Source organism: Zea mays, chromosome 9 (genome assembly GCF_902167145.1).
Source record: "Zea mays cultivar B73 chromosome 9, Zm-B73-REFERENCE-NAM-5.0, whole genome shotgun sequence".
Lineage (NCBI taxonomy): Eukaryota > Viridiplantae > Streptophyta > Magnoliopsida > Poales > Poaceae > Zea > Zea mays.
In genome coordinates this window covers 34,534,693-34,560,365 of record NC_050104.1, presented here as the reverse complement: position 1 = coordinate 34,560,365, position 25,673 = coordinate 34,534,693, and the positions used below count along the sequence as shown (strand labels likewise).

Below are 25,673 nucleotides of genomic sequence, written 5' to 3'. Positions count from 1 at the left end.
AAATGTGTTGCAGCCTTGCAGGAGCTAGGAACATGCAAGAGTAAGCTCAGCTAGGAATCAGATATGTCTACTGGCCTTCTTTTTATACTTACTGTGACTCATATATAGTAGTTATATACGTATATATAGTTATATACATAATATATATAATTTATGGCTATATTGCCAAAACGCCTAGAAAAGCGCCTAGAAGCGCCTAAGACCGAGTACTCCCGACTAGGCGCTAGGCAATGGGTCACCGCCTAGATTCCGCCTAGTGCCTAGCTGAACTTTGGCTATATATATGAGAGATCACCCCCTCAATTCTATCTCTCTACATGGTATCACGAGTCCAGGGTCTCCCTGATTTTGTGCCCTCCCTCCCGCTGCCTCTACACCCACCACACACCGCCACCTGACCTAGGGCGCGACACCTACCTGCGCCGCCTCTCCCTCTGCTACGTAGAAGTCTTGGATGTCCACGATCACCGACGTGGACTCCTCCGTCGGTGACAGCGACTCCGACTGCTTCGTCTGATTTTCTCTCCTGTTCGGCGACGACGTTCTTGCTGCCCAGATCGATCTCCCCATGGCGCTTCCCTACACCACGATCTCTGTGCTGTCCTACGTCCCCATGAAGCTCGACCTCTGCGCGGACAACTTCTCCAAGTGGAAGGCCTGCTTCGAAGCCCTGTGTGGCACCTTCGAGCTGCTGTCCCACATCGATGGGACGACGCCTCCCAATCCCCTCACGCCGGTTTGGCTCTAGGAGGACTGCTGCGTCCGTGCCTGGCTCTACGGCACCGTCTCCGACGCCGTCCACGACCTCATCATGACGCCCGAACCGACGGCACACAAGCATTGGGCTATCATCACCGCTCGCTTCGAGGCGAACAAGGCGCCGCATGCCATCTTCCTGAGCCAAGCCTTCATGACCTTGACTCAGGGAGACTTATCTGTCGAGGCCTATGGCCAGGAGATGAAGAGAGCGGCTGATCGCCTCCGCGATGTCGGCAAGCCCGTCGACGACTCCACCATGGTGCTCAACCTCCTCCGCGGCGCCAATCCCCGCTTCAGCACCACCTGCACATCATCGCTGGTGACGCCACCATGGACTTCGCCGGCGCCCTCGACATGCTCGCCCTCAAGGAACTGCGGCTGGCTGAGGAGGGCAAGATGGTGAAGTCCACTGCCCTCCACGTCTCCTCCACATCCTCCTCGTCATCCTCCGGCTGCACAGGCTCCTACCGGTCCTGTACGTCGTCTCCCCAGCAGTTTTGGGTGCAGCACCAGCAGCCGGGGAAGCAGCAGCGCGGCGGCGAGCAGCCAAAGTGCAAGAAGACCTACTTTCGCAAGGGCGGCGGCGGCACCCAACAGCAACAGCAGCACCGTGCGCCCAACCCCACTGGACCATGGATTTGCATCAATCCGTGGGGCCAGCAGCAGGGACAAGCCGGCGACAGCAGTGGTTCTGGAGGTGGCAGGCAGACATGGCGCGCTGCGAACAGTGGCCAGCAGCACGGTGGCCTCGGCCTTCTCGGGTCCTCCCCGCAGGCCCACACCGCGATCAACGACCAGTAGTCTGCCGGCCCCCAGTACTTCGACACGGCGGGCCTCATGGCAGCGCTGCAGCAAATGTCGCTGCAAGGTGACGCCTGAGTGATGGACACTGGTGCCTCTACACATATGCACTCCTCTGAAGGTATCCTTCATTCTCATCTCCCAGCTATTGCTTCTTCGATCATGGTAGGCAATGGTGCAAGTATTCCTGTCACGACCCGCGGCTCATCGATCCTTGACATCAACTCCACTAAATTTGTCCTGAACAACATCCTTGTCGCTCCTTCCATAGTCCATAATTTATTATCTGTTCGTCAATTTACCCGCGATAATGGCGGTTCTATCGAATTTGACACTTTTGGTTTCTCTGTCAAGGAACCCAGGACGGGGCGAGTGATTCTTCGCTGCAATAGCTCGGGCGATCTCTACACACTTTCACCAGCCGCCCAGTCCACTGCCAGCGCCCTCCTCATAGCCTCCTCCTCAGTGTGGCATCGTCGCCTAGGTCACCCCGGTCCAGCAGTCTTATCTAGTCTCAAGAGGAAAAATTTAATTTCATGTAATAAAGTAGACCACACTCTTTGTCATGCCTGTTAGCTAGGCAAACATGCCCGTCTACCTTTTAGTACATCTACTTCCCACACTGTTTCCCCTTTTGAGATAGTTCATTGTGATGTCTGGACATCCCCGGTTCCTAGTATATCTGGTGCTCATATTACTTGGTTTTACTAGATGACTTCACACATTTTTGCTGGACATTTCCCCTTAAGCACAAGTCTGAGGTCCGTCAGCACATTGCTGATTTTATTCCTTATGTTCGCACACAGTTTAGCTACACTATTAAATGCTTCCAAGCTGATAATGGGACAGAATTTGTTAACCATGCCATGGATGAACTCCTTGCTGCCCATGACATCGTTTTCACCTTTTTTGTCCCCACACTTCACCACAGAATGGCAAGGCTGAACGTATTCTCTGTACCCTCAACAACTCTGTGCGTACCCTGCTCCTTCATGCGTCCATGCCACCCAATTATTGGGTTGAGGCCCTCGCAGCTGCCACATACTTGCTTAACCGCAGACCTTCCTCCTCCATACACCATGAGGTTCCATACACCCGTTTGTACAATACCCCTCCTTCCTATGAGCACTTGCACGTCTTCGGTTGTCTCTGTTATCCTAACTTACAGGCCACGTCTCCGCATAAACTTGCGCCCCGCTCTGCCGCATGTGTCTTCTTAGGGTACCCTTCTGCTCACAAGGGGTATCGCTGTCTGAATCTCTCCACGCGTCGCATTATTATTTCCCGTCATGTTGTATTTGATGAGCTCAGTTTTCCATTCGCCCATGACCCTCCTACTCCCGCTAGCTCCTTCGATTTTCTTCTTGGTCGCGACTTGGATACTGCGCCTTGTGTTACTAATCATGCAGATAGTGACTCCTCACCTGGTGGGCGTGGCCCTATGCCCCTACCTGGCATCTTCTCTTCTGGTGGGCGTGGTTTCATACCCCCATCCGGCGCTTAGGATGCTCCTACTCCGAGCGGGTGTGGTCTCGTGCCCCCGTCAGGATCTCTCGACGACACTGGGGTCGTTGCTCCCAGTGGCTCTGGATCAGGGGCTTCGCCGTCGACGCCAGCACCCAGTGCAGCCGGCACCCCCTGCTCCTCCTAGCCACCTCCGGTCCCCGCCCGCGACCACTACATTGTCTACAGCAGGCGACAACCGCCTCCAACGCCTCAGGCTCCAGCCGGGCCCCCACCTGCACCTGCACTGTCCTGTCCTGTGACGCGCACACAGACCGGGACGATCCAGCGTGTGTCGTACACAAACATGTCTGCTATGACTCCTTCGCCGATCTCGGCAAATTACCGCAGTGGGCTGGCGGACCCCAACTGGCGTGCAGCTATGGCCGACAAATACAAGGCGCTGATCGACAATGACACTTGGTGCCTTTTCCCGCGGCCACCAGGCGCCAACGTGGTCTTCGGGAAGTGGATCTTCAAGCATAAGTACCACTCTGACGGTACTCTTGCTCGCCATAAGGCACGCTGGGTGGTCCGGGGCTTCTCCCAATAGCACGTCATCGACTACGATGAGACCTTCAGCCCAGTGGTCAAAACGTCGACTATTCGGGCTGTTCTGAGCATCGCCGCTTCCCGTTCCTGGCCGATTCGCTAGCTGGACGTGAAGAACGCCTTCCTTCACTGTCACCTTGAGGAGACAGTCTACTGTCAGCAGCCGCCTGGCTTTGTCAATCCAGCGGCTCCTGACCATGTTTGTCTCCTTCAGCGCTCCCTCTACGGCCTGAAGCAGGCACCGCGAGCTTGGTACAAGCAGTTCGCCTCGTACATTCATCAACTCAGGTTCACTGCTTCCGTCTCTGACGTCTCACTCTTTGTCTATGAAAGGGAAATAGGCTTACACCTTTTCCTAAATTGATTTTGGTGGTTGAAGTGCCCAACACAAATAATTGGACTAACTAGTTTGCTCTAGTCTATAAGTTTTACAGGTGCCAAAGGATCACAACAAGCCAATAAAAAGACCAAAGATGGGTTCAAATAAAGAGAGCTAAAGACATCCCAAAGGCACCCTGGTCTGGCGCACCGGACAATGTCCGGTGCACCAGGGAACTTGACGCTGAACTCGCTACCTTCGGGAAAATGGGAGGCCGCTCCGCTATAATTCACCGGATTGTCCGGTGTCACACCGGACTGTCCGGTGTGCCAGCGAAGCAACGGCTACTTCGCGCCAACGGTCGACTGCAACCACATTAAATGCGCTACAGTGCGCGCCAGAGTCAGAGCACGCGCAGAAGGGGCACCGGACAGTCTACAGGACCTGTCCGGTGCACCACCGGACAGCCCAGAGGCCCCACCAGTCAGAGCTCCAACGGTTAGAACCCAATGGCCGGCTGACGTGGCTGGCGCACCGGACAGTCCGGTGCGCCACCGGATTGTCCGGTGCGCCATGCGACAGACAGCCTCCCAACGGCCACTTTTGGTGGTTGGGGCTATAAACACCCCAACCACCCCACATTCAATTGCATCCAAGTTTTCCAACTTCCTACACCTTACAAGAGCTATAGCATTCAATACAAGACACACCAAAGAGATCAAATCCTCTCCCAAGTCCATAGTTCATTCCAAATCAAATAGTGACTAGTGAGAGAGTGACTTGTGTTCATTTGAGCTCTTGCACTTGGATTGCTTCTTTCTCTCATTCTTTCTTGTGTCAACTCAATTGTAACCGAGGCAAGAGACACCAATTGTGTGGTGGTCCTTGCGGGGACTTTGTGTCCCGTTTGATTGAGAAGAGAAGCTCACTCGGTCTAAGTGACCGTTTGAGAGAGGGAAAGGGTTGAAAGAGACCCGGTCTTTGTGACCACCTCAACGGGGAGTAGGTTTGCAAGAACCGAATCTCGGTAAAACAAATCATCGTGTCTCTCTCTTTATTTTCCCGTGATCTGTTTTCACCCTCTCTCTCTCGGACTTGTTCATATTTCTAACGCTAACCCAGTTTGTAGTTGTGCTTAAGTTTATAAATTTCAGATTTGCCCTATTCACCCCCTTTAGGCGACTTTCAATTGGTATCAGAGCCCGGTGCTTCATTAGAGCCTAACCGCTCGAAGTGATGTCGGGAGCATCCGCCAAGAGGGAGATCGGGACCGACGAGAAGCCCGCCACAAGCCATGGGAAGGCTCCATCCGGGGAGTCCGCCAACAAGGTGAAGGGATCCCCTTCACACGACAAGTCGCGTCATAGCGGTGACAAGAAGAAGAAGATGAAGAAGGTGGTCTACTACGAGACCAACTCTTCGTCGCCATCCACCTCCGGCTCCGACACGCCGTCCGTAACTTCTAAGCGCCATGAGCGTAAGAAGTTTAGTAAGATCCCCCTACGCTACCCTCGCATTTCCAAACGTACTCCATTACTTTCCGTCCCATTAGGCAAACCACCTATGTTTGATGGTGAAGATTATAATATGTGGAGTGATAAAATGAGGCATCATCTAACCTCACTCCACACTAGCATTTGGGATGTTGTTGAGATTGGAGTACAGGTACCATCACCGGGGGATGAAGACTATGATTCGGATGAGGTCGCCCAAATCCGACACTTCAACTCTCAAGCCACCACTATACTCCTCACCTCTCTAAGTCGAGAGGAGTATAACAAGGTGCAAGGACTAAAGAGCGCCAAGGAGATTTGGGACGTGCTCAAGACCGTGCACGAAGGAGATGAGGTGACTAAAATCACCAAGCGGGAGACGATCGAGGGGGAGCTCGGTCGGTTCCGACTCAACCAAGGCGAGGACCCACAAGCCATGTACAACCGCTTGAAGACCTTGGTGAATCAAGTGCGCAACCTCGGGAGCACCAAATGGGATGACCATGAGATGGTCAAGGTTATTCTAAGATCCCTCGTTTTCCTTAACCCTACGCAAGTTCAATTAATTCGAGGCGATCCTAGATACACGCTAATGTCTCCCGAGGAGGTCATAGGTAAATTTGTGAGCTTTGAGCTAATGATCAAAGGCTCTAAAAAGGTCATCGAGCAAGGCGACTCCTCCACACCCGAAGCACAACCCGTTGCATTCAAAGCAACAGAGGAGAAGAAAGGAGATTCTACTCCAAGTAGAATCCCCATCGACGCCTCCAAGCTCGACAATGAGGAGATGACGCTCATCATCAAGAGCTTCCGTCAAATCCTCAAACAAAGGAAGGGGAAAGATTAAAAGCCCCGTTCCAAGAAGGTGTGCTACAAGTGTGGTAAGCCCGGTCATTTCATTGCTAAATGTCCATTATCTAGTGATAGTGACAGGGGCGACGACAAGAAGGGAAAGAGGAGAGAGAAGAAGAGATACTACAAGAAGAAGGGCGGCGATGTCCATGTGTGCCGCGAGTGGAACTCCGACGAGAGCTCCTCCGACTCCTCCTCCGACGAGGACGCCGCCAACATCGCCGTCACCAAGGGCCTCCTCTTCCCCAACGTCGGCCACAAGTGCCTCATGGCAAAGGACGACAAAAGGAAGAAGGTAAAATCAAAATCCTCCACTAAATATGCATCCTCTAGCGATGAAAATAATTCTAGTGATGAGGAGGATAATTTACGCACCCTTTTTGCCAACCTAAACATGCAACAAAAAGAAAAATTGAATGAATTAATTAGTGCTATTCATGAGAAGGATGAACTCTTGGACTCCCAAGAGGACTTCCTAATTAAAGAAAATAAGAAGCATGTTAAGGTTAAAAATTCTTACGCTCTAGAAGTAGAAAAATGTGAAAAACTATCTAGTGAGCTAAGCACTTGCCATGATATTATTGCCAACCTTAGAAATGAGAATGCTAAAATAATTGCTAAGGTTGATTCAAATGCTTGTGATGTTTCAATTCCCAATCTTAGAGATGATAATGTTAGTTTACTTGCTAAGATTGAAGAATTGAATGTCTCTCTTGCTAACCTTAAAAATAAGAATAAAAAATTAATTGCTAAGGCTAAAGACTTAGATGTATGCAATATTACCATTTCCAATCTTAGAAGTGAAAATGACATTTTACATGCTAAGATTGTTGAACTAAAATCTTGCAAAGCCTCTACATCTACCGTTGAGCATGTTTCCATTTGCACTAGATGTAGAGACATTAATGTTGATGCTATTCATGATCACCTAGCTTTAATTAAGAAACAAAATGATCACATAGCTCAACTTAATGCCAAAATTAATGAGCATGACTTAGAAAATGAAAAATTTAAATTTGCTAGAAGCATGCTCTATAGCGGGAGACACCCTGGCATCAAGGATGACATTGGCTTCCAAAAGGGGGACAATGTCAAACTTAATGCCTCTTCTAAGAGATTGTCAAACTTTGTTAAGGGCAAAGCTCCCATGCCTCAGGATAACTAGGGTTACATTTTGTACCCTGCCGGTTATCCCGAGCACAAGATTAGGAGAATTTACTCTAGTAAGTCTCACTCTGGCCCTAATCATGCTTTTATGTATAAGGGTGAGACATCTAGCTCTAGGCTATCAACACATGCTAAATCTGTACTAACCATTAAGGGCGGTGTGTAGACTGCCCCCGCCCCCGAACACGACGCGCCCGCTCCACCGAAACCCGCAAACCGCCCGCCAACCCCGGCAGCTCGACCTCCGTATTCATCGCCGCCGCAAACCGCCCCCAACCCGACCTCCGTATTCATCGCCGCCGCGCTGCGAACCGCCCACCAACCCCGCTCGCTCGACCTCCGGAATCGTATCCACGGCGCGATTCGCAGAAGGATTTGGATGGGAGCGACGCAATCCGTTCGCCGTGGCTACCAACAATCCCGAGCCCCCCGCCGCAACCTCCGCCATGCCTCGCAGTCCACGCGCCCCTCCCCTCCCTTGGCGACAGCATACCGTGGTGGATCCGCGCGTGCCAACAATTTGTCGCTTGCGATCCGCGCGCCGCAACCTCCGCCATGCCTCACAGTCCACACGCCATCTGCGCGGGCTCCCCAGCTTTCCGGCGCCTCCAATGCCGCCTGCGCCATCACCGCCGTCGGTGCCTAAACCAACGCCCACGCCGCCATCGCCTCCAGTGACGCCTGCGCCACCACTGACGCCATTACCGCCGCCATCCCCTGCGGTGCCAGCACCATTGACGCCGTCCCCTCCTCCCGTGGCTCCGGTACCACCAACACCCACTCCTCCAGCACCACCCTTGCCATCGTCGCCTTCTCCCATGACGCCAGTGCCACCAGTGCCGTCTCCGCCGTCTCCAGTGATGCCATCTCCATCAATACCGGTGCCACCATTGCCTTCGCCGCCAAGGCCGTCTCCACCTTTGCCAGTGACTCCATCCCCCCCAGGTGTCCCGGCACCAATCATACCACCACCCCTGCGAAGGGCGGCGGAGCCACTACCCGCGACGCCATCTCCACTCCGGCCAGACCCTCCAGCGGTGCCCAGCAGACGGCCGCCCTCACCGACTCATGTTCCGCGATCTCCGGATGCCCCTCCTGCTCCTCCTGGCGTAATTCCGTCTCACCGACTCCTGTTCAAGCTGTGAAGATTACAAATGCCAAGGGAGAGGTGAAATATCCAATCAAGGTAAGTCAAAAATACATATGTTTCTAGCACAGCTCCACTAAATCTATTCAATGATTTCAATCTAAGTATTTGCTTGTGTGCATAAGCCATCTCTGTGAACTCCTTTTTTAGCCATTCACTCCCTGATGCCTACTACTTTGTGCTGGTCCTTGCTGTGCATATTACTGTTTGGACACTATAGAAATATATAATGTTCTTCTTGCTTATTATCTGGCTCGATTAGCGGCTAAAGGGAAATGAGGTGGTATGATGTCGCTCCTAAAGGATGTTGTTTGCATACAAACAATCTAGAAATTGGTTGATTTAGTTCTACAAAGAAGTGTTTTAATTCCACGAGATATCTGTAGGTGGTCTTTCTATTCCTTGCCTTGATACTTGGTATTCCTTTCCCAATATTTGTTTTGCTGGCATAACCTCTGCTTGGCCGAATTCCTCAACCTCTACTCATCTGTTTTTGACGCAAAACACAAACTGATTCCCTTATTATTACCCTTTAATTGACTTGTATCACTTGCTTGGTTGTTTGTCCTTGAGATGTTAATTAAGTCAGAAGTATCTATCTTAGTGTGGTGATATCTACAGATGATAGTAATTGAATTCCTTATGGTGACAATTACTCACCACCATTTCATGTGTTGCGTCGGGTTGAGTTGTTGATTTGGTGCGTTTGGGGAGGTAAACCTTGGATCTCAGCGCCCTTGGCGTAAGATTTCGCGGTGTCGGTGGGAATGTACAGATGCTTCTCCGAGAACATGTGATTTGCTTGCTCGCCCATGAGCTTCAGATTCAAGAAGGTGTGAGCGATCTTATTTATTTGATGTGCTGATTTGAACTGAAATACATAGAGTTGACTATTTGGGTTTATGATTCAGTTTCTAGGTGAGTAGATTTGTGGATCTTAGGCGTATAATGTCCTTGCATTGGTCGAAATGTAGTTTTTAAAATCATCAGTGTGGTTAGGATTGAGGGGCTGGATTTACTCCTATTAGCTTCAGTGTTAGCTTTGGAACAGTTTTCTTATTGTAGTTTTCAGCTGAGTCTTGCAAGACTGTAGCAGAAACCATACTACGATACCTGAAAAATACTATCAGTCCTTCCCTATATACCGATCAGCGATCATATGTTTCACCTATGAACTGGGTACCTGTTCATCTGGGCTTTAAAATCTTAGGTCTCTGCTGATTGTTTGGGCATGAATGATGGATATTTAAGCTATAGGGATATAACTAAGCCCTTGACGTGCCTGGTTAACTGATCAATTGTAGTAGGTTAAAGCGCTCCACTTCTGCACCTGGCCAGCTGATTGGTCTGGGATAAACGTGCTCCACTTCCCTATGTAACAATCATAAGGAGTCATGCTGAAACCACTCGTGCACATCCCATGAAACTTGATATGAATTGGTGTCTGTTACATTTATCTTGTCACAGGAATTCTGCACAGTATAAGTTTTCTCCAACGAGCTTTCATCTGATTTCCCAATATTCCATGACTTATTCCTTGTAAGGTCCTGTTTCATTCTCTCATGCACCATCGTCTCTGTCCCCTTGTGATGCATGTATCATTCTGTCCCTAGAATTAATTGCCATTGCACACCTGTTGAGTTGATCACCACGTTTTGCAGGGCTTGTCATGCTATATTTTTCCTGGACCGCTAGATACAAAATGCTACGTGCTTACTCTGCCTTTTTTATAAAAAAGTGTCATCGGATTATTATGATATGTGATTACTAACTACATATTAAAAGCTTATATTTCCAATGCTTTTGATGTTTTATTTTTTATTTATATCAAAAATGTTATTTGATCTTACTGCGTGGTAGATTTGTTTTACTATTATGTGACCATGATACAAAGTCATAAGCACTCCCTGTTGCTATTAATATTTTTTTGTTTAACTGGATGGCCTGTGCTAACCCACTATAATGGCTCATTAGTTTTTTGTAGTATGTACAGTGACACAAGATTAAAATAGTGATACATGTCCCCCTCGCACTCCCTGTTGCTATTAATATTTTTTTGTTCATCATTAAGGGGTACAAGTACAACTTCCAATGCAGAAAAGTTGCATCAATGATGGAAAGAGTGTATTGCAGCCATTAAATCAAGTATAGGATCTGTTGTGCTTCATCTTAGAAAGTTGCCTATCGGTCTCTGCATGCACCGCTCATTGCTATTTAAATTATGTTTTTTGTTTTAAGTTGTTTTCTCAATTTTCATCTTATGGAAGTATGTTAATATAATGATAACTACATCCAAAATTTTAGTAAAGAATTATATCTGAGCGTTGTCACGTGTATGCTTGTCACTGTAATATAGGTGACTTCGAAAAAAAATCAGAAACAATACTAAGTGTGACCTAATGAGCCCTACAGGTTAGTTCACCGTAAGCATGTCATATATTGCTACACACTACGTAAGAGTCTTATAGATAAAAAGTTTAGGGCCTGTCAGATTAGCACACTTATCTTTGTTGTAGGAGTTCAGTTCTTGTTGTGCCTTGACTAACTCTGTTATAATTTGTACTGAGAAAAAGTGGTTTGCAGTTGGCACATGTCTTACTCAGAAATCAGCTATGCCATCCTGCTATTGTGCCACATATTTTGGATTCAACACAGATGAATTGGGATATTATTGCCTTTCTATATATATTTCATGGGATACACACTTTAATTTTGAATTAATATTTTGCTAGCTTAATTTCATTTCTGTGATGCCTTCTTTCTCTTCTCGTAGGGCATGTAAATAAGATTGCCTTACTTTTCCAGCTACTTCATTCTATTGTTGTGTAAAATTGCTTATATCACTATTTCTCTCTCTCTCTCTCTCTAATTTTTTCACCAAGCAGTAAATTAAAAAAAAACAGGTAGCACATTGCATAGGAGCTGAGGGCTTCTAGATACCCAACTGTTTTTGGTTCCTAGGGGTTCTTTTCGCTACAGCTACAGTAATGGAGGTAGGACCTCAACACAGTTAACAGATTTTAGATGCCTTTAGATATTTTTTTGTAAAAGGAATGAGGAATTACTATATTGAGCTTTGATAACCTCCTTAGCATTTGCCCCTGGTCAGTATTAATTGTTCTGGTTCAACCTCTTATTTTCATAGGTTGTATCTACTAACCTAGAAGTTTAGACAGTGACATTAGATTTGATCTTTCATTTCCTATCATCTGATGTAAATACTTGCACCCTACTTCAAACTTTGATCGATGAAAATGTTGCTGATCACATATTTGAGGTTCTCGGGTCATCAGGTAAGAACTTCACCTTTTTGTAGTCGTGAACTTTTATGAAGTATTATGATCAAGAAGGCTTACAAAGTTGCACTCCTGTTATACATCTTCAGGAAATAATGATCTGCTTGTCATTTCCTCTGTTCGAGTACTATTACTTTTTTGCGAGATCAGAGGAAAAATCAAAGAAAAGCTTTCTATTGGATTTCCCACTCCTTCACTATGTTGCAAAGGTACCATTTTATCCAGTCGAGTCCATGTTTTATGACTTTCTTGGATTTGCATGATCATTGAGAAGCTAGGGAAGGTGGATCCCAACAAACTCATGCAGATCACCTCTGTGGATCGCTACATCAAGTATCATGTCCAGGAGTTTGAGAGAGCCTTCAGGGAGAGGTTCCCTGCCTGCACATTGGCTGCCAAGAGGCACATTGACTCCACCACTACCTTCTTGGACGTCCAGGGTGCGGTATGTGAACGGTTCAGTTTGTGCTGTGCTTACAGAATACATATATGTTTGTAGTTTATTCAGTTTGATTGTTATTGATTTCTTCAGGGGTTTAAGAATTTCTCCAAGACTGCAAGAGAACTTGTGCACCGGATGCAGAAGATTGATAGCGACTATTATCCCGAGGTAATTATTCTTTTCAATGGGTAATATGTTCTCTTGGCATTTTCCCTGTTGACCCAGTTAAGTAATATGTGATGAATGCAGACACTCCACCAAATGTTTGTTGTGAACGCTGGCAGTGGATTTAAGTGGATCTGGAACAGCGTGAAGGGCTTCCTTGACCCAAAAACTTCATCCAAGATTCATGTAAGGCCCATAAATTGTATACCATCCTTTAGTGGACACTTGTTTGGTAGCACAATCATTAGTTTTTGTTTCTTCCGTGTAGGTGCTTGGTTCGAACTACCAGAGCATGCTTCTTGAAGTAATAGATTCGAGGTACTCATAGCTGTGTTCACCTGAACTTGTTCCCTTTAGCTGTTTCCTAGCTTCAGCATACCAACATTTAATATTGCTTGTTTTTTCTCAGTGAGCTGCCAGAATTCCTTGGCGGTTCATGCACATGTAGTGACAAGGGTGGTCCGCTAGGAAGTTGCTGATGCGGTGGACGGTGCTGTCATCAGATTTGTTGGTGTTCTTCCCAGCTGCTTTGTGGTTTGTGTGGGCGTACATTAAACTTGGAGTCGGTATTAGTGGAGAGGAGAGACGGGAGGGGTGGATGTGGCTGCTAGCCATGGTCCTGAGCAGTCCTTGCTTGGTATTGATCGATCATGGCCATTTTCAGGTGAGTTCTACTGCACTAATAATGTGTGTGATTTAGGTGGGGCAAGTGCGTGGACCAGCAGAGTGCTTTGTGTTGCATTTTGTTTGTAGGCTGACAACTAGGTGTTGTATTGCAGTGTAATTGCATTAGCCTTGGACTTACTCTTGGAGCAATTGCTGGTGTTCTGTCGAGGAATAAGCTCGTCGCTGCAGCTCTCTTCACTCTTGCAATCAATCACAAACAGGTTTGCCTCATGTTTAGAAAATTGTGTTCATCCTGTCATTCATAAGCTTTGTTACCATACATGTACAATCAATCATCCTGGAGAATGCTATGTTTCTCTAAGCCCATGCGTTTCCAATTACACAATGTGAAATAGAAGTTCTTATGGTGGATACTTCCTTATTTAGATTAGGATGTTGTCACTGTGAATACAAAGCAGACCCTATGATCCAACTGAAAATCATGTCAACGACCAACCAAATTGTTAATTTTATTATTTACCTTTATGGTACATCAGGAGCGTCGTTGTGCCGCTCCTCTACCTACTCGACTCGCTCCCCTCGCAGTACCACGAGCTTCGATTTGGGGTTTTCCTCTGGGAGGTCGTCTGATTGATCGGTGTTGTTGTTTTGCTTTGTGGATGCAGTGACCGCTCACGTTGAGCGTGGATCTGTTGAGCGTGGATCTGGTTCAGGGGCAGACTGAAGAGTGAAATGTGGCAGTGATAGTGCAAGGTGGGATGCCATTAGTGCTTTGTCTGGGGTTCAGTCTATTCCTCGGTTGTAGATCTGGAAGGTACTTATCTACCATGTGCTATTATTTTTTCTTTCTTGCCTTCTTCTTTTTTTGTCGAGTTGCAACTTTCCATCTTCTTCTTGCTGCTACTAATCTTTATGGCTAATTTGTATGCACAGAGGAACTTCTTGATCTTAATCGTGATTATCAGTCCGAAGTTCTGAACACAGCTGCACCACAATTTCTCATCTCTACTAGATTGTTTAGAGCCATCTAAGACAAATGTCACTACTCTTCCAAATGTCGTCAGGATTGCCTAGGAGACATCATTGGTACTCGGTACTACCATCTAAGACAAATGTCACCACTCTTCCAAATGGCGTCAAGATTGTCTAGGACTAGGAGACATCATTGGTACTTGGTATTGTCCTGCTCTCCTGTTTTTTGTTTTGTTTTTCCTTTCTTTGCCATGACATCAATGTTTTCTTGCGGACTTAGTTCAAAGCCCAACAGCATCTATGGGTCTATACATTGACAATGATTTCATTTACGAAATACCGACTTCATCTAGAGTATCACATCTATTAGATAGAATGGTCTTCAAGAGCACAGTGAATCGGACCCAATAAGGTGGTGGGAAATATCTTTGCCTTGTTGAAGGGATGATAAGCCTTGCAACATCTCGAGTGTTAACAAAAAATTTAGCCTACAATTATCTGATCAACTCCAAAATATACTTTTATTTTGTGAGGTAGAAGCCATTGGAGTAAATGTCCAACTTTGTGAATTTGCTTAGGAAATCAAAACAGTGTCCTTAGTATTCCTATTCCGCTAGCTGGTTATGCTCTACTACGATACAATCAGCTGGTGCAGACCCATTCATTAGTATGTTACTATTCCTGAATTTTAGCTCTTAATAATTTTGATAGTATATTATTGTTCCTGAGTTTTAGCTCTTAATTTTGCCCATAAAGTTTATTGTTCTTCTTTAACTAGTTGCTAAATTAGCAATTAATATGAAGGTCTTCTACTATTGTTGGTCATTACCCTTGATGGAAATCAGGCTGATGCTGATCCGAACACTACAGGGGAGGAAGTTGCTTCAAGACTGTTGAACAGATAGCAAAGGTACCTACCTCTGTTTTCTCATGTGTCTGCCTACTTTAGAAATTAGCACATGAAAATTATTTTGCATTTTTGCTATGTGCAACAAAAAAATAATATAGCTACTACTGATTCATTTGATGTGTCGTTTGTTTGACCTGTATGACCTGTTTTTAGCATATATCTTCCTCCTGGGTTTTGGTAAGCACTGTTTCATCCATGAATCCTGCAATCGAATAAACAATCTGTAACAAGTTAGCTATGAATTTTTGTTTCTTATGGCTTCATGAACTGCATAGATTGTACTGCCTACCTTTGAGCAGTTCTGTTGTGAAATCTAAGCAATTTTTTTGGCGAGCTGTGATTTCATTCAAACATTATGGTTATTGTACCAATGACATGATTTTTTAGACCCATTACGTACGAACTCTCACAAGCGACCTCCTTTGAGCTCGCAGTTCATATGGGCACAACAGCGGTTGGTGAAGTGGCGCCCATGTGAGTGGTGGCTGTCGGGGCCGCCGGTGCAAGGTCACGCCTCACTATTTTGGGGTGGGATCTGGATTCTAGACCTGGAAGTACTGATGATTAATGCCTGCCCTCCATGTGCAGCTCCATCCAGGAGGAACAGGTACATCCGAATAGACTACACGACGTTTAGATATGATTATTGATTAGCATAATTAAAAATAGCATGTTAAATGCATCTTCAGGGTCAAAGGAAAATACAAATTACGGCCTGCAATATTAGAAACCAACATCATCTTTTGTGTTGTGAGTTTAAATTCCTACTTTGATGGTTTCATTTTCTGAACACTAAATCCAAGTCGGCGCTTTCTGTTCTTATCAAGGTAACACAGCCTGCTGAATTTGAAAAATGTATGGTTCCTCTTTCCCACCAGATCACTCACTGCTTGAACAGCTCTCACTTCCAGGTAACCCTTTTCATCTTGTCCTTGATGAATGTTCCCTCTCAACTTTATTTGTTATCTGTTTCTCTTTTGCTTTACTTGTTGACTTGTTGGCCTACTCTTCCCTTGTCAACATTGGATTAGTTGTACCTCTGGAATTATTATCATATTTTGCTTGGCTAAATGTTATTCCATGCTGGTTTGTTATAATAATATCATCTCCTTTCATCACTAATTTCAAAATCATTTCACTTGTTTATTTTATTGATTCCAGTTTACTTTGTGAGAAGTCTTTGCCAAATGTGTTTCCTTGCATTCACATATAATCAGTTGAATCTCTCTCTTTGTTTAGTATCTGTTTTCTAGAGCCTTAATTGTAAAGTTGAATGGAAGAAATATAATTTCTATTTTGATTTACTGTGATTGTCATTTTGAAATGCTGATGATAGAAAAGGCAGGCCTCATTTAGCTTCTGACCATCACTATTTCATGTTCTCTTTCCATGCAACCTCACCATAACTATTTTAATACTCAATAAAATAGCATATGTTCATGCCATTAAATGCATTCTTTTTCAGTGAACTCAAATTAATTTGCGAAGTGTTAAAATTTTATAGGTAACACATGGAATTCCTCTGTACCGGCTGCATTTGTAAATCAAAGCTAGGACAAAAGCGAAAAAGCTGGCTGGGCACTAATCAAACAAGCCTTTTTTATTTTAGGCATCACCATTGGATTTGTGTTGTTCTGATTGTAGAAATAACATGGCTTTAGAATTGGAATATTTACCCTGTATTATCATTTATGAAACATAGTCTTATGATTGTTGCTATTTTTGGTTCATCGAACACACTTTACCACACCTGACCTGAGTTGGTCAAGTCTGGCTTTCCACTTTAGTATTCCTTTGTTGACACACTTGTGGAGCAATATGGTCTTAATGCAAATTAGCACTTTGAAATGCAAATAGGCATGTTGTTCATATTATTACGCAAATTGATTACTGCTCTTTTCACTGAGGTCAGAATAGTCAGACACCCATCATAATCAATGAAAAATCCTATGCATGCAATCATGTGCATGCAAAGAACTTCGATTCACCTGGACACTATAACTGCCATTAGAGTTTACTGGAAGCTCTACTGAAAAATTGATTACTGCTCTTCTCATACAAGTGCGGGACAATGTGCTGATGGGGCACAAGGGTAACACATGATCAGGTCCTAACATGTTTGGCTTCCGAGCAAACTTTCTCCAGATCCCTAAGGAAATATAAGATCCGATCAGATATGTGTCGATGCTCATCCCAGCATACTCCCGTTGCAACGCACGGGCACACACCTAGTGTTGGGGACTTGTTCTCAAATGCTATGAGTTAAGAACAAGGCAACACAGAAAATGTTAATTTATAAAGTCCTTCATCCTTCGAAGCATTATTTCCCTTAGGATATAATGATTTTTGGACGAAGGTTATGAAGGACGTACCTTCATAAACATAGCAAACGATGACGAAGAATGGATTATAAGGAATATAAATGATAACATAGATAATTATATATTATTATTGTGAAAAAACAGAAATGACATTGAATTACAAATGTACCTTCAGCTTGGAAGTATATGAAAGTATAGGTGTGGCGCAAAAGCAAATGCCAGATCAGCGTGAACAGTACGGGGGTACTGTTCACCTATTTATAGGTACAGGACACAGCCCATACAAAATTACATTTATGCCCTTTACATTTGCTAATAATTCTATAGTAATCTATCGAGGTCTGAATAGCCTTTTCATCTTTAAGTCGGTTTCATTTTTTGCTACCACGCCGAAGCTTTTCTGCTCACACCTTCGGCGCTATATCAACCTTCGTATTATTCTGGTCTGCTGTGATACCGACTTGAGTCCGAAGATACCTGTCCACACATTATACTCCAGAAAATACTGTTAAATACTGTTTTTGAGGACCTTCGTAAGCCGAAGGCCCCCAACAGTAGCCCCTCGCAATATTAATTTGTTTAAAATAATAAATTCAGATTGCGACATGGACGAAGGCTTTACGCCGAAGGTCCGAAAAAACACCTTCCCTTTGCTAGAATAGCAACATTCACTGACAAGCGGGGTCTTTCAATTTTCATCGCACCGGGCGTATAAATACGGTCATACCGCAAACTCATTTGGTACGCTCTCTTGCCATCTGCTCCCGCTCACTCAATTTTTAGCTCTTGTGCATTAAGATTTGCTGAGCTTTTAGTTTTGAAGCTTCGGCCTTGAAAACAGTTTTTTAGTGTTTCCGAAGATGTCTGAAGATAAGAAGGCTGCTGCTGAGATGAAGCTGAGTCTCGACGAAGAGAAGAACTTGGGGTTTCTTATAGCGATGTCGAAGACCAATACAGAAAAAATCACCAAGGAGATTCTGGAAGGTTTGTCTGAAGATACTGGTGACAGCGACAGTTATGATGTGGACAGTGGTGGTGAAGACTCCGAAGATCGCCCTTGGCGACCAAGCCACGCGGTTTTCGGCAAATCAACTATCAAAGAAAATCATCTTGTCAACATGAGAGGAAGGTATTTCCGGGATTTGTCCATTGTGAGGGCCGACGAAGGGGAAAAGACTTGTCCACACCCTGAAGAGAATGAAGTCGTAGTGTACCGATGCTTTTTGAAAGCTGGACTACGATTTCCCCTGAGCGAGTTTGTCGTAGAGGTGCTGAAAACATTCGAAGTCTATCTTCACCAACTTACCCCCGAGGCAATCATAAGGCTGAATATCTTCGTGTGGGCCGTGAGAAGCCAAGGTCTGAAGCCTGATGCAAAAAGTTTCTGCAATATACACGAATTATCATACGAAACAAAACCTTGGGGTAAGGAACAGTATCACAATAATTTTGGCTGCTACAGTTTCGTTTCTCGGTCCGGGTCAAGCTGTCCCGTGCCAACCTTTCGGAAGAGATGGCCCGACGACTGGATGACAGAATGGTTTTATATGAAGAATGACCTGACGGTACGAGAAGATATCAAAGGTATAATTATGCGCCCTATTTGGCAAAGCTTCGGCCTTCGGAGGCCGAAGATTGTAATGAATGAAACTGCCGAAGAATGCCAGAGAGCCTTCGGTGTTATCTGTTCTTTTATTGGAACGAGAGATTTGGTACAAGAACATATTGCCTTCAGGGTATGGCCGCTCGCGGAGAAATGGGAAATGCCGCAAGAAACCGTAAAGGAGGCCGACGAAGGTGGACTTATCAGGCTAAAGTATACTTTTAAATTTGGAGATAAGTTCGTTGAGCCAGATGATGACTGGTTAAAAAGCATTGAAAATTTAAGTGATGAACTGCTTGGGGCTTATTCAAAGGCCGAAGATACTGCACTGTCAGCAGCCTTCGGAGGCCAAAAAAAGAAGAGGCTGAATCGGGTGTTTGATGCAATCGGGTTCGTCTACCCTGACTATCGTTATCCTATTCGAGGGCAAAAAAGAAAAAACACAACCTCTGCGAAAGAAGAGGCTGCACCTGCTCCTAGCGAGCCAGAACCGAAAAGAAAGAAGATAAAGGTCCTTACACATCGGCCGCGCTATATTGAACCAGCTTCGGTGCCTGAGTTTACCGGAGAAACTCCTTCGGCCACCGAAGCTGAAAAGCCAACCAAACCAACCTTACTGCCAGAAGTCGCAGAAATGGGCGAAGCGCCAACAAGGATAAAATTGGAAGAACTGAAGATTTTGTTACCAGAAACAAAAGAGATGGCCGAAGCGCCATCCACAGAAAAAATGGAAGAAGTGAAAAAACCAACTGAGGAAAAAACATCAGAATTTTTGAGTCCTGCAGCAAATGTTGAGACAGTAAAAAATCAAAAGATGCCAGCAGTGACTCCGAAAAGAAAGAGAATGGCTAATGTGCTAGATGTTCTGGAAACAATTAAATCTTCAAGCACACCTCCGAAGAAAACTGTTGCCATTCCTGAAGCGAAAACTGAAATTTCTGATATTAAAGTTCCAGAGCAAAAAACTGAAACTGAAGCTGGATCCTCAGAGCCCACGAAAATAAAATCGTTGGAAACCGAGGAAGAAAAAATAACAGAGCCAACTTTTGTTGAAGAAATCAGTGTCATTGCCCCCGAAGCATCCCCCAAAGTCCTTGATTATATTGTTCGTCATGCTTCGGGGAAAAAATTATCAGAAAAAGAAAAGCAAGAGGCCCAGCGCTACGCCCAAAAACTGAAGTATCCAAAGGGGGCGTTAATATTCAATGGTAGTGGAGAAGAAGACTTTTTGTATTGTCTTCCTGACAGCAAGGAGATTTCTGTCTGTCGGGAGATGAGCAAGAGCTTTGGATTCCCGACACTAGAAGACGGGCTCTCGGTGCTGTCGAAGAACGATCTGGCCGACAGCCTGGCGTATAATAGCTTAAAGGTGCAACAAATGGGATCTTTGTATTTTTTGTTGAGACAAAAATTTTTCGTTTGCTTAAATCTAATGACGTACACATATTCTTCTTTGCAGGGCCTGATACTTAGTAATGCTCTCAGGGCCCAAAAAGATGCTGAAGACGAAGGGTGTGCTATAGCCCTGAGCAACCTTCGTTCCGAAGTTATTGAACTGAGGAACGAAGGTTTTGAAAAAGATAAAATATTACATTCATTAATAAACAGAATAAAGGAAGACGAAGCTACTTTCAAAGGTCAAGCTGAAGCTCAGAAGCGCGAAATTGAAGATCTTCGAAGACAACTGGCCAGAGCCAAAGAGGAACGCATGCTTGAAGAAACGAAACGAGAACTCAGCGACCAATGGGCAAATCATTTGGAGGGAACTGTTGAGGAGCTTCGTTCATCCAAGAAAAGATGTTATAACAAATCTATAGAGTGTGTCAAGAAGTTGAAAACTAGCTTCGCCAGTGTCGGCGTCTTTTCGAGCGAAGAAAACTTTATAAGAGGCAACCCCGAAGGTCCTATCGAATGGCTTGATCACGAGGCTGAAGCTTTCGAGGAAATTCTAAACAGCCGCGGAGACATATGTGCTTTCTCAGGTGCCAGGGGAATTGCCACCATTTTAGAGAAAAAGGGATGCGAGCATGTAAAGATTTTAGCACAATCCGAAGCTGGCTTGTCCTTCGAAGATGCAAGAGATCCCTCGACCGAAGCTAGCATGGTAGGTGGAAAATTTTTCACCGACGTCTGGGATAATGGTGGCCGAGAAATGGCCCGAGAAATTATTCGAAAAAGCGAAAAGGGCATTCACGATGCTAGAGAAGTGGCTGAGGCTGCTGAAAAAAGCGCAGAGCCCGAAGGGCAAATAGGTATCAACTAATGGTTTTATTGTGTTGTAATTTTCGATTTTAAACTTCGTTCGCAATTTGTAACAGCAATGTAGCCGTATCCTGTCCTCCTTCAGATCCTGCTAAAGCATCTTCGGGGCCTCCCCCGAAAGGAGACGACGAAATTAAAAAGATGGCTGAAGCTATCATGGATGAAGTTGTTAGTCGGCTCCTGAACGAGGCTGCAGAAGTCGTTTTGAGAGAAGATTAAGTATTATTGTAAAAACTTCTGAAATGTAATATATTATAACATTTTGTAACCCTGAATGTAATATACCTGTTTCTATTGTTCAATTCTTTACGATGCATGAAATTTTACACGTACCATTTTTGAGTCTTTGACGAAAAAACACCTTCCCTTCTTTTCATGCTTCGTGAAGAAGAGCTTTTCCTTGTCACAACAATATCCATAGTGTTCTGATGAATAATATCCAGGCTTCGTGAAGATATTTTCCGAAGCTATACTTCCGAAGATCAATAATATATCTCCTTGTGACATCATGATTTTTCCCTTTTTTCAAAACGTTCTTCTGCAGATCGATATTGTGTCTGCCTCTTGTGCCATATGCAACATGATGTATGATGCTTATGCTATGCGGAATGATGCGATGATGTTATGTTATGTGAGGCGGTGTTTATTCCGAAGATACACACACATCCCTGCAATAAAACACATAATCTTTTATAAGCCTCCCTTAGGAGCTTCTTCGCCTTTTACTTCAGCGGAATCAGCGTTTATTTTTCGCTGTAAGCCTCCCTTAGGGGCTTCTTCGCCTTTTACTTTCAGCGGTATTCGCGTTGACTTTTCGCGCTTCGCCTTTTACTTAGGCGGTATCAGCGTTGACTTTTCGCTATATGCTCTGCATTCCCTTTGGAACGACTTTGGAGCAGAAAACTTACACTGCGCTCCCTTTGGAACGGCTTTTTGTGACTTCGGCAAACTTACTCTGCGTTCCTTAGAACGACTTTTTGTTGTTTCGAAGAATTTTCAATAATTCGAAGGTCTTCTTTGTTATCACAAATCTTTAAACTTCAACAACTTAAGCCTGTGAAGAAAATATATTTTCCTTGTGGGAATCAACGAAACTGTTTACATGAAACCTAAACAATGTCCTTTATTACACAGAAAATAAAACTGAAATGAAAAAGAGTGCTATTAAGGTAGGATATTTGTCAATAGATGTGTTTTGACTCTGGCACAGTGCTGTTGACTGTGCGAGCTTCGGACTGTTCTCTGAAGTCCCTTTGGTGTGGAGCATATTGGCTCCCTTCTGGCTGCTGGCCTTGTTGCAGCGGTGGTGGAGGCGGAGGCTGTTGCCAGGAAGCTTGAGGTTGGCTTGCCGAAGCAACAGAAGCTGCAGGATGATTGCCTACATACTCTGGGATGTAAGGCGAATGATACGAAGCAGTGTGCATGACCTGCTTCGGCTGAGCCTGTTGTGCTGCAGCTTCGGCTATTTCCTTTTGCTTCTAGATAGTAACATGGCACATCCTGGTGGTATGGCCTTTGTTCTCACCACAGAACAAGCAAAAAATTCTTCTTGGCTGATCGCCAAATCTTCCGCCGAAGCCCCTGGCACCTCTGCCTCTCGGAGCTGGTGGTCGGAAGGAGCCTTGCTGTTGCCCCGAAGCCTGTGAGGAACACTGTGGCCGTTGCTGTTGGCTCCCTCTATCATCATTTTGGGTAGAGTTATGAATTGATCTAACGTGCCTCGGATAGAACCTCCCTCCGAAGCCCCTGGTCATTTCAGAAAACCTGAAAGCCTCCTCCCTTCTTTGGCGAAAATCATTATCGGCCCGAATGTACTCGTCCATCTTCTGGAGCAGCTTCTCCAAAGTTTGAGGAGGCTTCCTAGCGAAGTACTGAGCTGACGGTCCTGGCCGAAGCCCCTTGATCATGGCCTCAATGACAATTTCGTTGGGCACTGTTGGTGCCTGTGCCCTCAAACGCAAGAACCTCCGGACGTACGCCTGAAGGTACTCTTCGTGATCCTGGGTGCACTGGAATAGAGCTTGAGCCGTGACCGGCTTCGTCTGGAACCCTTGGAAGCTGGTTAACAACAGGTCCTTCAGCTTTTGCCACGAAGTGATCGTTCCTGGTCGAAGGGAAGAGTACCAGGTTTGAGCAACACTCCTGACAGCCATAACAAAAGATTTTGCCATGACCGCAGCATTGCCACCATATGAAGATACTGTTGCTTCGTAGCTCATCAAAAACTGCTTCGGGTCTGAGTGACCATCAAATATGGGAAGCTGAGGCGGCTTGTAGGACGGAGGCCAAGGTGTAGCCTGCAGCTCAGTGGACAGAGGAGAAGCATCATCAAAAACAAAATTCCCATGATGGAAATTGTCATACCAGTCATCTTCATTGAGGAAACCCTCCTGATGAAGGTCTTGGTGCTGAGGCCTTCGGTGTTGCTCCTCCTGGGTAAGATGACGAACTTCCTCAGAGGCTTCGTCTATCTGCCTTTGCAGTTCAGCTAGCCTGGCCATCTTTTCCTTCTTCCTTTGCACCTGTTGATGCAGGATCTCCATGTCTCTGATTTCTTGGTCTATCTCATCCTCTGGCGGTGTCGGACTAACAGCCTTCCTTTTCTGGCTTCGGGCCTCCTGAAGAGAGACAGTCTCCTGATTGTGGTCCAGCGGTTGAAGAGCTGCAGTGCCAGCTGCTGAAGCTTTCTTCGGCGCCATAGCGAAGGTTTATGATCGCCAAAGGTGTTCAAAAACTCAAAGAGTGGAAGTGAGTTCACCAGAGGTGGGCGCCAATGTTGGGGACTTGTTCTCAAATGCTATGAGTTAAGAACAAGGCAACACAGAAAATGTTAATTTATAAAGTCCTTCGTCCTTCGAAGCATTATTTCCCTTAGGATATAATGATTTTTGGACGAAGGTTATGAAGGACATACCTTCATAAACATAGCAAACGATGACGAAGAATGGATTATAAGGAATATAAATGATAACATAGACAATTATATATTATTATTGTGAAAAAACAGAAATGACATTGAATTACAAATGTACCTTCAGCTTGGAAGTATATGAAAGTATAGGTGTGGCGCAAAAGCAAATGCCAGATCAGCGTGAACAGTACGGGGGTACTGTTCACCTATTTATAGGTACAGGACACAACCCATACAAAATTACATTTATGCCCTTTACATTTGCTAATAATTCTATAGTAATCTATCGAGGTCTAAATAGCCTTTTCATCTTTAAGTCGGTTTCATTTTTTGCTACCACGCCGAAGCTTTCCTGCTCACACCTTCGGCGCTATATCAACCTTCGTATTATTCTGGTCTGCTGTGATACCGACTTGAGTCCGAAGATACCTGTCCACACATTATACTCCAGAAAATACTGTTAAATACTGTTTTTGAGGACCTTCGTAAGCCGAAGGCCCCCAACACCTAGTTGCCTAAGAAGAAAACTCCTAGTGCATCAAATGATTCTAACATTTCATTTAAAACTTTTGATGCATCTTATGTTTTGACTAACAAATCCGGCAGGTAGTTGCCAAGTATGTTGGGGGCAAACACAAGGGATCAAAGACTTGTGTTTGGGTACCCAAAGTTCTTGTATCTAATGTCAAAGGACCCAAAACCGTTTGGGTACCTAAAATCAAGAACTAAATTTGTTTTGTAGGTTTATGCATCCCGGGGCTCAAGTTGGATCATCGATAGCGGGTGCACAAACCATATGACAGGGGAGAAGAAGATGTTCTCCTCCTACGAGAAAAACCAAGATCCCCAACGAGCTATCACATTCGGGGATGGGAATCAAGGTTTGGTCAAAGGATTGGGTAAAATTGCTATATCACCTGACCATTCCATCTCCAATGTTTTTCTTGTAGATTCTTTAGATTATAACTTGCTTTCAGTTTCGCAATTATGTAAAATGGGTTACAACTATCTTTTTACGGATATAGGTGTTACTGTCTTTAGAAGAAGTGATGATTCAGTAGCATTTAAGGGAGTGTTAGAGGGTCAGCTATACTTGGTAGATTTTGATAGAGCTGAACTCGACACTTGCTTAATTGCTAAGACTAACATGGGCTGGCTCTGGCATCGCCGACTAGCACATGTTGGAATGAAGAATCTTCACAAGCTTCTAAAGGGAGAACACATTTTGGGACTAACAAATGTTCACTTTGAGAAAGACAGGATTTGTAGCGCATGTCAGGCAGGGAAGCAAGTTGGTGTTCATCATCCACACAAGAACATCATGACGACTGACAGGCCACTCGAGCTCCTACACATGGATCTATTCGGCCCGATTGCTTACATAAGCATCGGCGGGAGTAAGTACTGTTTAGTTATTGTGGATGACTATTCTCGCTTCACTTGGGTGTTCTTTTTGCAGGAAAAATCTCATACCCAAGAGACCTTAAAGGGATTCTTGAGACGGGCTCAGAACGAGTTCGGCTTAAGGATCAAGAAAATAAGAAGCGACAACGGGACGAAGTTCAAGAACT

The 25,673-nt window shown here is 45.1% G+C and overlaps 1 protein-coding gene, 1 long non-coding RNA gene and 1 other non-coding gene across 3 annotated transcripts; all 3 read left to right on the top strand.

Moving 5' to 3' along the window:
* The first annotated feature begins 9,846 nt into the window (after positions 1-9,846).
* Positions 9,847-13,383, top strand: LOC103639876 (phosphatidylinositol/phosphatidylcholine transfer protein SFH6). The gene is made up of 6 exons (XM_020544560.2): positions 9,847-12,334; positions 12,422-12,499; positions 12,581-12,682; positions 12,765-12,814; positions 12,906-13,160; positions 13,276-13,383. The coding sequence occupies exons 1-5, from the start codon at positions 12,149-12,151 to the stop codon at positions 12,973-12,975; spliced, it is 486 nt and encodes a 161-aa protein (XP_020400149.1). The 5' UTR covers positions 9,847-12,148; the 3' UTR covers positions 12,976-13,160; positions 13,276-13,383.
* A 1,146-nt stretch (positions 13,384-14,529) lies between these two features.
* LOC111590202 (small nucleolar RNA Z155) lies at positions 14,530-14,603 on the top strand. Its single transcript, XR_004852913.1, has one exon. It is a non-coding gene; the product is annotated as a small nucleolar RNA Z155 (small nucleolar RNA).
* An 836-nt stretch (positions 14,604-15,439) lies between these two features.
* Positions 15,440-16,786, top strand: LOC103638231 (uncharacterized). Its single transcript, XR_558634.3, has 3 exons — positions 15,440-15,612; positions 15,833-15,916; positions 16,510-16,786. It is a non-coding gene; the product is annotated as an uncharacterized lncRNA (long non-coding RNA).
* Positions 16,787-25,673: the final 8,887 nt, after the last annotated feature.